We start from the raw sequence: 13721 nt of genomic DNA, 5'->3' as shown, positions 1-13721 counted from the left end.
AGGGTCTATTAGTTCTGTCATTTTTATTCGTCGTTATAGTTTATTTACCTGCCCACGTTGTAATGCACAAGCACTTGTTCTGCGCATGTGCAGCGAGTAACTGTAGTGCCGTCGCACAAAGCGGAATCGCGGTATGTCTTCTAGCGAGAGAAAAACATTATAAAAATAAACACTCTCCGCTAAAATACAAAAAGGCAAAATTTTAGAAATATAACTTTGGCAAAGATTTTTTTTTTTTTTTTAATTTGGGTACAGTTTGTTTGTAAAAACATGGCGTTCAATGCGTTTGGGGAAATCTAGGGATAAAATTTTAGCCGGAAAAGCTCTATTCATGGCGGATTTTCTCGCCCCCTGGGGGGGCCGACTCGCTCCATTTTATTTTTTATGACTAGCTTCATGGATATTGCCGCGCGCTCCCTCCTAGTTTTTCCTTCGTCCATGCTTCCAAGCGATGGCACTCGCGCGCTAGCCAGCGTTATTGATAGCGCGGGATATTCGATTATTTGTCTAGTTGGCACGCTTGCCGAGTCCTCAGTCGCTCAGTGGTGATAGAGGCTGTGTTAGAGTTCTGTGACTAGCGTGAAATATGACCGAGTCAGATGAGCATGCTGATTTAGACCTACAGTCTGCATGCAGTGAAAACATGGAAGATTATGACGCGAGCAATCAGTCGGATGCCTTCGGACAGCTGGTGCGACGTCTCAACAACATAGTCTGCCGATCAGAGACAAACTCCACTAATGAGGCAAAGGTGCAACTCGATCCTGCTGAAGAAGCGTACGAGTATCAAGCTCTGATGGAACTCCTCACAGGTGCACCACACCCATATGTTGTCCGGGCTCGTGCAATATATATATATATATATATATATATATATATATATATATATATATATATATATATATATATATATATATATATATATATATATATATATATATATATTCTGTTTGATCGTGCGCACTTTGCTGTAAGGTTTAAAGCTCGAGTCGCATGTTCATATATATATATATATATATATATATATATATATATATATATTCTGTTTGATCGTGCGCACTTTGCTGTAAGGTTTAAAGCTCGAGTCGCATGTTCATTTTTGCTCCGCAGGGGATCCCACTTTTATGCCTGCAAATGCGAACGTCCTGTCGCTGGTCTGTGCCGTGTTACACAATGCGTCCAAGTGTACCCTCGTTGGATTGCCCGTTCTTCTGTCACATCACCGAGAACTCCTTGAAAAAGGCAAGCTCATGTGGCAGCAGACCTAGCTGCAAAGGGGCTGGGCTTTATTGTGAATCAGGCTACGTTCACGAACAATGCTGTTTTCCAAAGAGAACTTGAGAAAGGAAGTGGCTAACTGTGTGGGAGCAATCAGTGAGACCTGAGGAATCAAGATTGAATTGAAATGTATACATTCCCCTTTTGAATGGGATATATATTGGGTGGAAATTAGACCTGCAATTCTTGCACGTTGCAGCCCACATGTTTAGCTAGAGCACAGCCTACCCTCTTTGCTACTTTTGAGGCTGTTTGCAGTGCAGTGTCCTATCATTTGGCTGACACTCGTGTTTATAAACAGCCATGTACAGTGCCTATTGCTCTTAGCAGCTACATTATACTGGAAGGTTTTCTTTGTCACCCATCTTGCTTGTGGACCCCTCCTGATTATGTTATTTTCTCCTAGTATCTGCTGTGGTACCACAGGTTTTCAGCTCTGAACATTAGTCTCTTTGTCTGTCTGTATTTTCATGTTCGTGATATAATACAAGAAGTTGCTACTAAGGTAGTTCCAAAGCAAAAGAAATGCAAGAGAGCAAACTGGTTATCTGAAGAGGCTTTGCAAATAGCTGAGGAAAGGAGGATGGCAAAAGTTATGGGGGAAAGAGAAAGATACAAGGTTCTCAATGCAAGGAGAAATAAGAATGCCTTCCTGAACGTACAGTGCCAAGCAGTTGAGGACAACAACCAATTAAGGAACACAAGAGCTCTGTATAAGACAATAAAAGATATCAAAGGAAGCTTCTGTGCTAAGCTGGGCGTGATAAAGGACAAATGAGGCAAGGACCTCACTGAAGCCTCAGAGATAAAGAAGAGGTGGCAGGAATACACAGAAGAACTGTACAAGAAGGACCCGAATGTGCAAACCCAACATAAGTTGGTTGTGATTACTGATCTCGAGCCGGGCATCCTGAAGAGTGAAGTTGAATGGGCATTAGACAGCCTTGCTAAGAACAAAGCTAGCGAAATTGATGGCATTCCAGCTGAGTTGCTTCAAAACCTCAACCATGGCGCTGTTAACATTCTGCATACATTATGTCAGAAGATTTGGACAACCCTGCAGTGGCCACAGGATTGGAGGAGGTCAGTTTACATCCCCATTCCGAAGAAAGGCAGTGCCAAAGATTGTTTCAACTACCGCACGATCGCGCTTATTTCGCATGCTAGCAAGGTGATGTTGAAAATCCTCCAAGGTAGGCTGCAGCAGTATGTGGATCGGGAGCTTCCGGACGTGCAAGCTCGGTTTCGCAAGGGCAGAGGAACTAGAGACCAAATTGTCAACCTTCGCTGGATCATGGAAAAAGCAACAGAGTTCCAGAAACCCATCTACTTCTGCTTTATTGATTATGCGAAAGCGTTTGACTGCGTAAATCACAGCAGATTGTGGCAAGCTCTCCAAGAGATGGGAGTTCCAATTCACCTCATCTGTCTCCTCAGGAGCCTGTATGAAGGACATGAGGCCACAGTCAGAACTGGGCATGGTCTTACTGATTGGTTTCCGATTGAGAAAGGAGTGAGGCAAGGCTGCATACTGTTGCCCTGCTTATTTAATCTATATGCAGAGTGCATCATGAGGAAGGCCGGTCTGGACGAGTCTTCAGCTGGAGTGAAGATTGCTGGAAAACGTATCAACAACCTTAGATATGCGGATGATACCACTTTAATGGCAGAAAGTGAAGTGGAACTCAAGAGACTTCTGATGCGCGTACAAGAAGAGAGTGAGAAGTTTGGGCTTAAACTGAACATTAAAAAGACAAAGATCATGGCGTCTTGCCCTATCAAGTCCTGGAGCATCAATGGACAAGAAGTGGAAGCTGTGACAGATTTTCTCTTCTTGGGCTCCAAGATTACTTCGGAAGGAGACTGCAGCAATGAGATTAGGAGACGCCTGCTTCTGGGAAAGAGAGCAATGGTTAGCCTTGACCGCCTAGTAAAGAGCAGAGACATTAGTCTGCCAACCAAGATCCGTATAACTCGTGCTATGGTCTTTCCAGTTGTGATGTATGGATGCGAGAGTTGGACTGTGAAAAAGGCTGACCGCCGAAGAATTGACGCGTTTGAATTGTGGTGCTGGCGAAGACTCTTGAGAGTTCCTTGGACTGCCAGAAGATCAAATCAGTCGATATTGTCGACCATAAACCCTGACTACTCATTGGAGGGTCAAATGCTAAAGTTAAAGCTCAGCTACTTTGGTCATCTGATGAGAAGAGAGGAGTCGCTGGAGAAAGATTTGATGTTGGGAAAGGTTGAGGGTCGCCGGAGAAGGGGTAGGCAACGAACGCGATGGTTAGATGGCATCCTCGAGGCACTGCAGATGAAGTTATGTGATGTTAGGAAGATAGTGAGAGACCGGAAAGCGTGGCGTGACATGGTCCATAGGGTCACGAAGAGTCGGACACGACTGAACGACTGAACTGATTTTCATCATACTTATGCGTATCCTTGGCTTCTATTTAACATTGCACTTGGTGTATGGCTTTCTATCCCTCATTGGACTGTTTAATCGTGATGTCTATAGCCTTTTAGTTAGCTTTCAAGTCATGGTCCTATCAGTTACATTACTTTTCAGCACTGTGGCAATCTTCTGTTCATAATTTCCATGTTTTATATCTTAATGCAGGTCGTCCAATTCCATCTGTTTGCTAATTTCTCTCCCGAGATTTTGTGCCATGATTATGGTATCTGTAATTCTTTAGGTGCTTGTAATATCTGATTACCCATTACAAACCATTGTCTGCTAGTGAAACTTGAATTAATTTTTATTTAAAGTATATATATTTATTTGCTAGTATTTATTCGTTTTATAAAATAAATAAAAAACTAATATCTTTGATGATTAATTTTGCTTCTTTAGGACCTTCATATTTGGTGAAATTCATCCCTTGAGTTACTTTTCAGGACATCATCATTGGAGAATCAGAGGAGCTTAATACTGTTTTCCCGATGCATCTTTCTACTTAACTTGTGGAACTTAAATTAGCCTGGATGGATGGATCTTAATATGGCAGGGGTGCAGGAAATGAAATCGAAGGAATTCTGTCTACCTACTCTGACTCTCCTTTTTACTCTTTGTAGGTAATCTGGGGAATTGCTTACACAATTTTGCCAAAATATATGGTTGTAAATGCTCACTGTGAAGATATCAGATCCTTGCAACAAAAATGTCTGGTGGTATTATTCCCACCACTCAGTAGGTAGACAAGGTTTGTCAAAGTATTAATTCGAAAGCATTTCTTGGCTCATAAGTGACGTGGACAAGATCTGTGGACACAGCATATTGTCACGGGTTCTTTCGCTACCCGGACGGCAGTCCAGAAGGACAGGGTCAAAGGATGGGGTTGGGGCGCTGAGGCACAGGAAGCAGAGAACCGGCGCTTGACCAGGCAAAGCAGCGGCGGCCCAGAACCACGCGCACTCCGCACAATCTTCGTCTTCTTCCCCCCCCAGAACTGACACGGTTAGCGCGGATTACACTACTCCTCCCCCTGAAAGGCACAGTGTCCCGTTGCGCGCTCCAGCGTAACTGAAACGTTAAATCGAGCAGAGCGCAGAGTCGGAATACATGGTTCTAGCGTTCACAATAAGTTTTGAGGCGAACCACATGCACCACTTCAGAATGAGGGGGCCGACGAGATGTGCTCAGAACAATTGGAATCACCTCGTAATTCACGTCGCTTATACGGTGAACGACCTCGTATGGGCCAAAGTAACGTTTTAGGAGCTTCTCGCTGGAGACCGCGACGGCGAACGGGGGTCCACACCCACACTTTATCACCAGGTGTAAAATGAACTTCACGATGCCGGAGGTTGTACCTGCGTGCATCGACGCGCTGGCGTTCTTGGATGCGTAGTTGTGCCAACTGTCAGGCTTCTTCCGCGTGCTGGGTTACCAGTTGGACATCGTCGTAAGAGTTGGCCTCCGGCTCATGGGGAAGCATGGCGTCAAGCATGGTAATCACCTCTCGGCCATGCACCAGGTCATGCATGCACCAGGTGGAATGGCGAAAACTGTTGTTTCCTGAGTTGCGGTGTTATAAGCGAAAGTTACGTAGGGAAGAATGTTGTCCCATGTACGGTGCTCGACGTCCACATACATAGATATCATGTCGGTCATAGTCTTATTAAGGCGCTCAGTGAGCCCGTTCGTTTGGGGGTGGTATGCGGTAGTTTTGCGTGGAGCGTGTTGCTTAAACACAAGATCTCTGCCATTAGCTGAGACATGAACGTGGCACCGCTGTCTGTGGTCAAGACTTCAGGAGCACCATGACGGAAAATGATGGACTCGGCGAAAAACTTCACTACATCAGCCGCTGTTGCAGAAGGCAAAGCTCGCGACTCAGCATACTGCGTGAGGTAATCCGTGGCAACAGCAATCCAGTGGTGTTCCGAGTTGGACGTAGGTAAAGGTCCGAGCAGGTCCATGCCTACCTGCTGGAACAGAGTCATAGGCGGCGGGATGTTGTGAAGATGTCCTGCAGGTCCTGGTATAGTGAAGAACAGTCTGAGGAAGTTGAGGCCAGTAAAACTTAGAACGAATTCGTGCGAGTGTTCGGCTGTATCCCAAATGCCCGGAAGTTGGGTCGTCATGACAGGCGTCCATAATTTCATTGCGTAGGTCAGCCGGAACAACCAGTAGCCAAGACCTTGCACTCGCTGCGAAGCTCTTTTTGCATAGCACATTGTTGCGAAGACGTAATGCGGGTAGAACGCGCAAGAAGGCGCGTGGAATGATGCCTTCTTGACCTTTCAGATGGGCGATTACTTCACGGAGTTCAGTGCCGTGTCGCTGCCGCGCTGCCGTATCGACCGTGATTATGGTGCCTATAAAAGCGTCTTTATACTTGTCATCTTGACCGTCAGATGCTGATTCTATAGGGGCTCTCGAGAGGCAGTCAGCCTCTGTGTGCCTACGACCGGACTTATAAACTATAGTAGCATCGAATTCTTGCAATCGAAGGGCCCACCGTGCAAGTCGTCCTGAAGGTTCTCTCAGAGTGCTGAGCCAACATAGAGAGTGATGGTCGGTAACCACCTGAAATGGGCATCCGTACAAGTAGGGTCTGAACTTATTAATCGTCCAAACTACCGCGAGGCATTCTTTTTCAGTGGTCGAGTAGTTAGTCTCTGCCTTCGATAATGTTCGACTTGCGTAAGCAATTACACGCTCGGTCCCGTTCTGTTTTTGGATGAGCATGGCTCCGAGGCCCTTGTTGCTGGCGTCTGTATGAACTTCAGTCTCGGCGTCCTGGTCAAAGTGCCCGAGTACAGGGGAGGTCTGTAAGCTTTGTTTAAGGCGGTCGAATGCACGCTGCCGTTCATCCGACCACTGGAAGGCGACATTCTCCTTCGTGAGATGAGTAAGTGGTGCAGCGACATGATAAAAATTGGGAACAAAGCACCTATAGTAAGCACAGAGGCCCAAATACCTCCGTACGGCGTTCTTGTCCGATGGTGTAGGAAAGGAGGCGACTGCCTGTTTTATCGGGATCTGGACGAACACCCGCGCTACTGACGACGGGGCCAAAAAATTTTAGTTCATCGTAAGCAAACTTGCACTTTGTTGGCTTCAGAGTGAGGCCTGCGCTTCTTATAGCTTGTAGTACTGCTTTCAGGCGAAGAAGATGATCGGAGAACGTGCTTGAGAAGATTACAATATCGTCAAGGTAGACCAGGCAAGTTTGCCACTTCAGTCCGGCCAAGACGGTGTCCATAACGCGCTGAAAGGTTGCTGGGGCGGTACAGAGGCCGAACGGCATCACTTTAAACTCATATAGACCATTCAGGGTGATAAAAGCAGTCTTCTCTCGGTCGCACACATCAGCTTCGATTTGCCAGTAACCAGTTTTCAGATCTATGGATGAAAGGTAACGGGCATGTCGTAGATGATCAAGTGCGTTATCAATGCGAGGAAGGAGATAAACATCCTTCTTGGTGACGTTGAGGCAGCGATAGTGAACACAGAATCTAAGAGTGCCATCCTTTTTCTTTACTGGTACCACTGGAGCTGCCCATGGGCTGTGCGAAGGTTGGATTATATCGTCGGCCAGCATTTCTTGCACTTGGTTCTGAATAACTTCACGTTCTTTGAAAGAAACTCGGTAAGGCGACTGACGAACAGGGTGAGTAGCATCATCGGTAATTATTCTGTGTTTGGCAATGGTCGTCTGGCGAACTCCGGATGACGTAGAGAAGCAGTCTTGGAATTCTGCAAGCATCGCTATCAATTTGGCTCTCTCGCTCACAGAAAGATTAAGTGCAATGCTTACACCCAAAGGTGTATCGTTCTGCTGCGAAGAGAAGGAAGAGAAAGCACCTTCGGACAGGGCAACAACTTAAATAGGGGCGGGAATGCTCTCGATGGTACCAAGAGCCGTGCCTTTCGTAAGGCGCTGTGGACTGCCACAAAAGTTGCTGACAAGGACGTGTACGCAGCTGGATACTGGCTGCATACACGTCCTTGTCCAACGCCAAGACCTCGTTCAAGAAGCAGCTGAGCACTTCCTTCTAGCAGAACTTCGCCAGAAGCAACATGTTCGGACGTGACAGGGAGAAATACGCTAGACTGGGGCGGTAAGGTCACGTGCTCCGCCAAGACGCGTGCCGTGCAAACTTGGGGCTTTGTTTGCGCCGAGGTAGATCGAGATTGACGAAACGTGAGGCGGCGGTCGGTAAAGTCGATTACAGCGCTGCAATCACTCAGAAAATCCATGCCGAGAATAATGTCTCTGGAACATTTCGATAGTACAACAAAGGTAACCGGGCACCTGAGACCGTTAATCTCAATATGAGCAGTGCATCTGCCGATTGGTCTCACGAGGTGGCCTCCAGCGGTTCTGATATCGGGGCCATCCCACTGCGTTGTTACCTTGCGAAGTCGGCGGCATAGCTCCCTACTCATAACAGAATAGTCTGCACTGGTGTCAACGAGTGCCGTCACGTCGTATCTGTCGATCACAACATGAAGGTTATTGTACACTGTGCCGCGATGGTCGTCGGAAGGTTCGTCGGGAAGGTCGTCGGGTTGATCGTCGGTTTGCATGGGGGAGCGGGGCGAGAAACGTGGAGGCTCTTTAACAGAAACAGGTTCAGCAACGCCACCTCCAGATGTGGCCGAGCTTAGTCACACTTTCTCGTCGATTGCTGCGAAGGGGAGAATCATACCGGCGGGACGGTGGTGAGCGAAGGTCGCGACGTGAAGACCGGTCGGGTGGTGGTGAACGGCGCAGATAATCCGCGATGTCATGGGGTTGCTCGCCGAACTCCGGGCGGGGAGCATTTCGCTGGAAACCACGAAGACCAAGCTCGCGGTAAGGGCAGCGACGGTAGACGTGGCCTGTATCTCCGCAGTGGAAGCATAGCGGGCGTTGGTCGGTTGTCCTCCACGCGTTGGCCTTGCTCATCCATTGCTGCTGCGGACGAAGATCGTACGCATGGATACGGGGTTGTGTAGGCAAGTACTGACGGCGAACAGGCGGCGGTGGTGGCTGCTGCGGCGGCGGGCAACTAGCAACGGACGCGTACGTCTCAACGGGCTGAGTGGGTGAAGAAGCAACGAGCACTGTGGATAAAGGGCACATTGTACTTCTTCGCGGACAGCATCCGTGAGGGCGCAGGATGCCGTATCATCAGCAGGTGGAATCAGCTGCCGTACCTCCTCCCGTACAACTTCGCGGATAATCTCGCGCAGGTTTGCGGTGTCGAGGGAATCAACCGGAAAGTCAGCAGCTGAAAGGTTCGAAATGCTGGGACCTCCAGCAAGGCGATGATAATGGTCTGCTCGCGTAACCAAGGCTCGCTCGATGTTCGTCGCCTCATTTACAAATTGTGCCACTGTAGTCGGCGGATCTCGAATAAGCCCACCGAAAATGTCGCTCTTGACGCCCCGCATGAGTACACGCACCTTTTTTTCCTCGGTGGCACGGGGGTCGGCCCGGGAGCTAAATCGTAAGACGTCTTGAACAAAACTTGTAACTGTTTCGTCAGGTCGTTGCACTCTTGTTTGCAGACTGTCTTCTGCTCGCTGTCGCCGATACTGATTGGCGAACGTCCTTCGCAGTTCTTCCTTGCAGGTGTCCCAGGATGTAAGAGAGGCCTCATGGTTTTCGAACCAGTGCCGAGCAGTACTGTCCAGGCAGAAATACAAATCCTGAAGACAGTTTTCGGCATTCCAGCCATTGTGGCGGGCCACACGTTTGTACTGTTCCAGCCAATCCTCTACATCTTCGGAGGCATCGGCATGGAACGTGGCAGCTTTACGAGGAGCCATCGGTAGATATACTACGGACGGTGCGAGAAACGACTCCGTCTGTTGACATTGTGTCGTGGTACTTCGGGCCATTGTAAGTCGTGGAGAGCCGGAGTTCGGCAACAGACCAAATTCAGGAGCAAGCCCTTGAAGTCGCCGGCTGGCACGTATCTCGACCTCCTCGTCGAAGGGGCGGCGGCTGAGACTTGGGGGCGGACTCAGAGTAGCGAGTGTTGAGGGGCTGTGCTGCATTTACCCCGCACCTCCACCAGAATGTCATGGGTTTTTTTGCTACCCGGACCGCAGTCCAGAAGGACAGGGTCAAAGGATGGGGTTGGGGCGCTGAGGCACAGGAGGCAGAGAACCGGCGCTTGACCAGGCAAAGCAGCGGCGGCCCAGAACCATGCGCACTCCGCACGATCATCGTCTTCTTCCCCCTCCAGAACTGACACGGTTAGCGCGGGTTACAATATCTGCACAAACTCAATAAAGGAAAAACACGGTCGCCACCTGGGTTTGAACCCATGCTATAAAGAACAGGTCAGCTTCCCTGGCCCAGGCTCGAGAACTCTATACTATTGCTGCAGCCGATCATACCTCAAGTAAAACTGCAACATACTCTTGTGCTGGTGCAGGGAATACTGTCATCTTCACTAAGCTCCAACTACAAAGCACTCTCGCACTGTATATCAAACATTGTCGTCTTCATCAAGTTCCATGTGGGCCACTCTTTCATTTATTTTAGGTAAATATGCCACGCACGTACGTCATTTGGCCGAGGTCCGCTAGCGTAGTGTTAGGTGTGAATTCATCAGGTGGTGTGACAGCACTCGCAATGCTTTCGTATTACTGCACCTAAACAGGCTGAAGTGCACCTCTGGAATTTTTTACATTTCTGGTAAGGAGGCTTTCCATACTTCAAAAGAGCTACCAGGCATGTTCCAGTGTTATTGAAGTAATTAAGCAGTGCAGTTTGACCATCCTTGCCTAGGTTAGAGTAAAATAAGAAATCCTGTCAAAACCAGGTGAATGCCCACAAGTGATCTCATTCAGGCATTGAAAAGAGCTAGCTGTATTGGTAATTCGGCAAAGGTGGCATAAGAAACTGAATTTGGTTGACTTGGTGGTGGTACCTAGGTTGCCCACAATTATTTTACAAAGATCATCTGCTACCTCAACTTTACTGCAGCAGTGATAAAGAGCACAGAAAGGGTGCCTTTCTTGTGGAGGTCAGTGCAAGCTCCTGATAACAGGCCAGATGTGCGCACAATTTTTTCATTGAACTCGACGAGAAAGGACGAGATCGTACGCAGTGTTTGTTCCTCTGTACTTTTGGCATGCCGACAAACTGCGTGCAGGCTCAAACTTCATGTTGATGGTGGACAATGGTGTAGGCGCACAAATATGGCGCGTGCTCTCATCGAGAGAGTACATAATCAGATCCTCTATTTGAGATGGAAGTCCACACAGGAAGTCCCCACAGATGTCCTAAAAGCGGACCAGTCTATGCATCACAAAGTGTTAGGTGAGAACCACTTGATGCCTACATACATTGGCATGTGATCACTTTCCACATCATTGAACCAGGTAACAGGATACGTGTAGAAACAAATACCAGCAGCTACTATAGGATGTGAAACACGTAAATATGTTGGTGAGTTGTCATTTATAGGTCCTGCGTAGGTTGGCCAGGTCTCTTCCTCGACTGTTCGTTATGGCACTACCCCACTGAGGGTGGTGAGCAATAATGTCGCCCACAATAATATGAGGAGCTGCATAACGCTGGATCACTGAAGATAGATATGAATAGTCAATACAATCGAACCTGTATATAACGAACATGGATATTGCGAATTATCGGATAAAAGAACTAAAATCAAAGTTTGGTTGGTCTATGGTTTATTTTTATGGGAGTTCTTTCTGTGTAATGAAACAAATACTTCAAAATTTGACGCTAGATTGGTTATAACGAAGCTGTTCTTTTGCATTAAAACGGCAAAAAAAGGTGTAAACAAGCCAGAAAAAACAAAGAAACAAAATTTTTCAGTCAATCGAATCGGCCGCCGCCGAAGTGTGTTTAAATTGCCCACGCTTTTGCGTGCCATGCCATCTAGCGGGGACAACAAAGACTAGCACCAACGGTCTATGGCCTCCGAGATCACATGCGATGATCTCAGAGGCCATATGAACGGCCATGGCTGGACTCGAGCGTCACCGCCGCTGCTGCTGTTTGAGTCCGACCATGCAACAGCTGGCAGGCTTGTGACTGGCATGTCATCACCATTGCCTTGTCATGGCGTGAGCCCCTGCCATGCCTCTGCCACTGCGACCGACCCGTGCGCGCGCGCTGCACTGCCCGAGTCCGTTGGCTCCATCTCGCAAATTGTGTGCGGAGGCAACATCCGTTTTTAGTATTCATTTTTGCTCTCCAGCACAGAACGAAAGGCGAGATTTCATGTTTACACAGAGCATTTAATTAAAAAATTGTGCATTTTTGCAACTTTGTGTTGTCCCTATTAGTGCACATTTTGTTTTGTTTTATTAGCAAGCTTATTTACAGGAATTTGGCCGTGCACTTTTATAACAAATATTGGATATAACAAACAAATTTTCCTGCCCTGTACTACTTCGTTATAACGAGGTTCGACTGTATAAGCGCCAATTACAGAAAAGTAGACAAGTGTAGTGATCCATGTTGTGGGGCTGTAGGGCATGGCGGATGTACGCATTGTCTCGGCATATTGCTTGTTTCTTCTGCTTTCCAAGACCATAGGAGAGCATATCCAGAAAGGGTGAAGGCAGATTCAGTCAGGAAAGCAGTACTTCAGATAACCTCGCAGACCTTGGGAATTCCACTGCATCAACACAGAGGAGGTGTTAGTTTGTTGCGCTACAGTGAATTATTGCAGTGCCACTAAGCATCCGAAAATTGGAACAGTCCTTGCTGTTTGCATGTTGGGGCCCGCATTGTATGCATGAGCTGTTTCACCATTTCTTTCACCTGCTGACTGTTGGGGTTGTCGGTGTATCAACTGCTTTGGCAACCAAACTGGGCAACGGTCTATTAGAGTAATCCAGTCACCTAAAATGTATTAAAGAATGCGGAAACTATGTGAATGTTAGAGGCAGAGACACAGTAAACCTACCTTTGAGAATTCACTTTCTGCAAACTTGTGCCATTCAAGATAGGGGCAGTTCGGAACAATGCATACGATGCGCATTGATGGAAGAAGCAATATACGGAAATTAACAAAGCATGCTTTGTGCAGTCAGCAGCACACTTGTCCGCTCAACACCTTCCTTTTGCACAAGCAAAGTGAAAGTTTCAAGCAGATGCTCTATTGTAGGGACAATACTATTGCTAGACCGAAGGAGCTTAAGTGCACTGTTTGCCCTAACAACTGCAGTGCACCGATTATAGAACAAGCTGGGCCAAAATGTCACTCACTTTCTTTGTTACGCTGCACATCGCAGTAGCATTCCCTTTGGCATAACCTAACGTGTTGCCAAACTGCCTGCCAAATTTGACGACCACATATACCTGCACATTTGACAGTACTTCTTCAGGGACTTTGCTCCTCTTCATTTCTCTCAATTGTCGCTACAGAATGATTGCTTGCTGGCACACGCTTGCTCACGTCCCTTTTTCGCTGCACCCATTCACAGCTGGTTTTCCTTTCAATCTCCCACAAATTCCGCGATTGCTGCTACAGAATGTTCGCTCGTTGCTACACTTGCGATCTGTAGCGAATCGTGGGCGGTAAGATGACACGCCTATCTTTCCGACTGGCGTTACGTAACCACCACAGTGCTTCTGACTGCCTCTGTGGCTGCCAACTTTGGCTAAATTTGACAGTATAAAACTGAAAGCATGTTTTTGTTCTATAGGTGCCAAAAATTCGATTTATATTTGCTAAATTGAGTTACATTTTATCTTATGCAATATCCGAAGCCTTCTTAATGCCTATAAAATCATTTTCTGCTTGTTGGCAGGTTTGATAATAGCTTAAATTTCACTATTTCTGGCAATTTCATAGGAGAACGCAGGTGTTTTTTTCTATCCTGTAAATTTTGTTTTATTTCTAAGTGAAGTGGTATTCAATCCGGTTCCTAGTTATATTATTTCATTTTTTGGTTATGACAAAAATCAGCAATGCTATGTTTTCGAACACCATTTATTTAATGTGCACTCTTAAGC

At 47.1% G+C, this 13721-nt stretch overlaps 1 protein-coding gene across 1 annotated transcript in view; it reads left to right on the top strand.

Moving 5' to 3' along the window:
- The first annotated feature begins 373 nt into the window (after positions 1–373).
- LOC146207098 (uncharacterized) overlaps positions 374–13721 on the top strand; it is a 44522-nt gene continuing 31174 nt past the window's right edge. Inside the window, exons 1-2 of the mRNA XM_084599219.1 lie at positions 374–812; positions 1111–1242. Of these exons, the coding sequence (XP_084455345.1) occupies positions 587–812; positions 1111–1242 (358 nt within the window). The 5' untranslated portion in view covers positions 374–586. The remainder of the gene's footprint in view (positions 813–1110; positions 1243–13721) is intronic.

Source organism: Amblyomma maculatum, chromosome 1 (assembly GCF_055883805.1).
Source record: "Amblyomma maculatum isolate TAMU_Amacu chromosome 1, ASM5588380v1, whole genome shotgun sequence".
Lineage (NCBI taxonomy): Eukaryota > Metazoa > Arthropoda > Arachnida > Ixodida > Ixodidae > Amblyomma > Amblyomma maculatum.
Note: the sequence above shows the minus strand (reverse complement) of the source record. Positions and strands in the feature narration are given on the sequence as shown.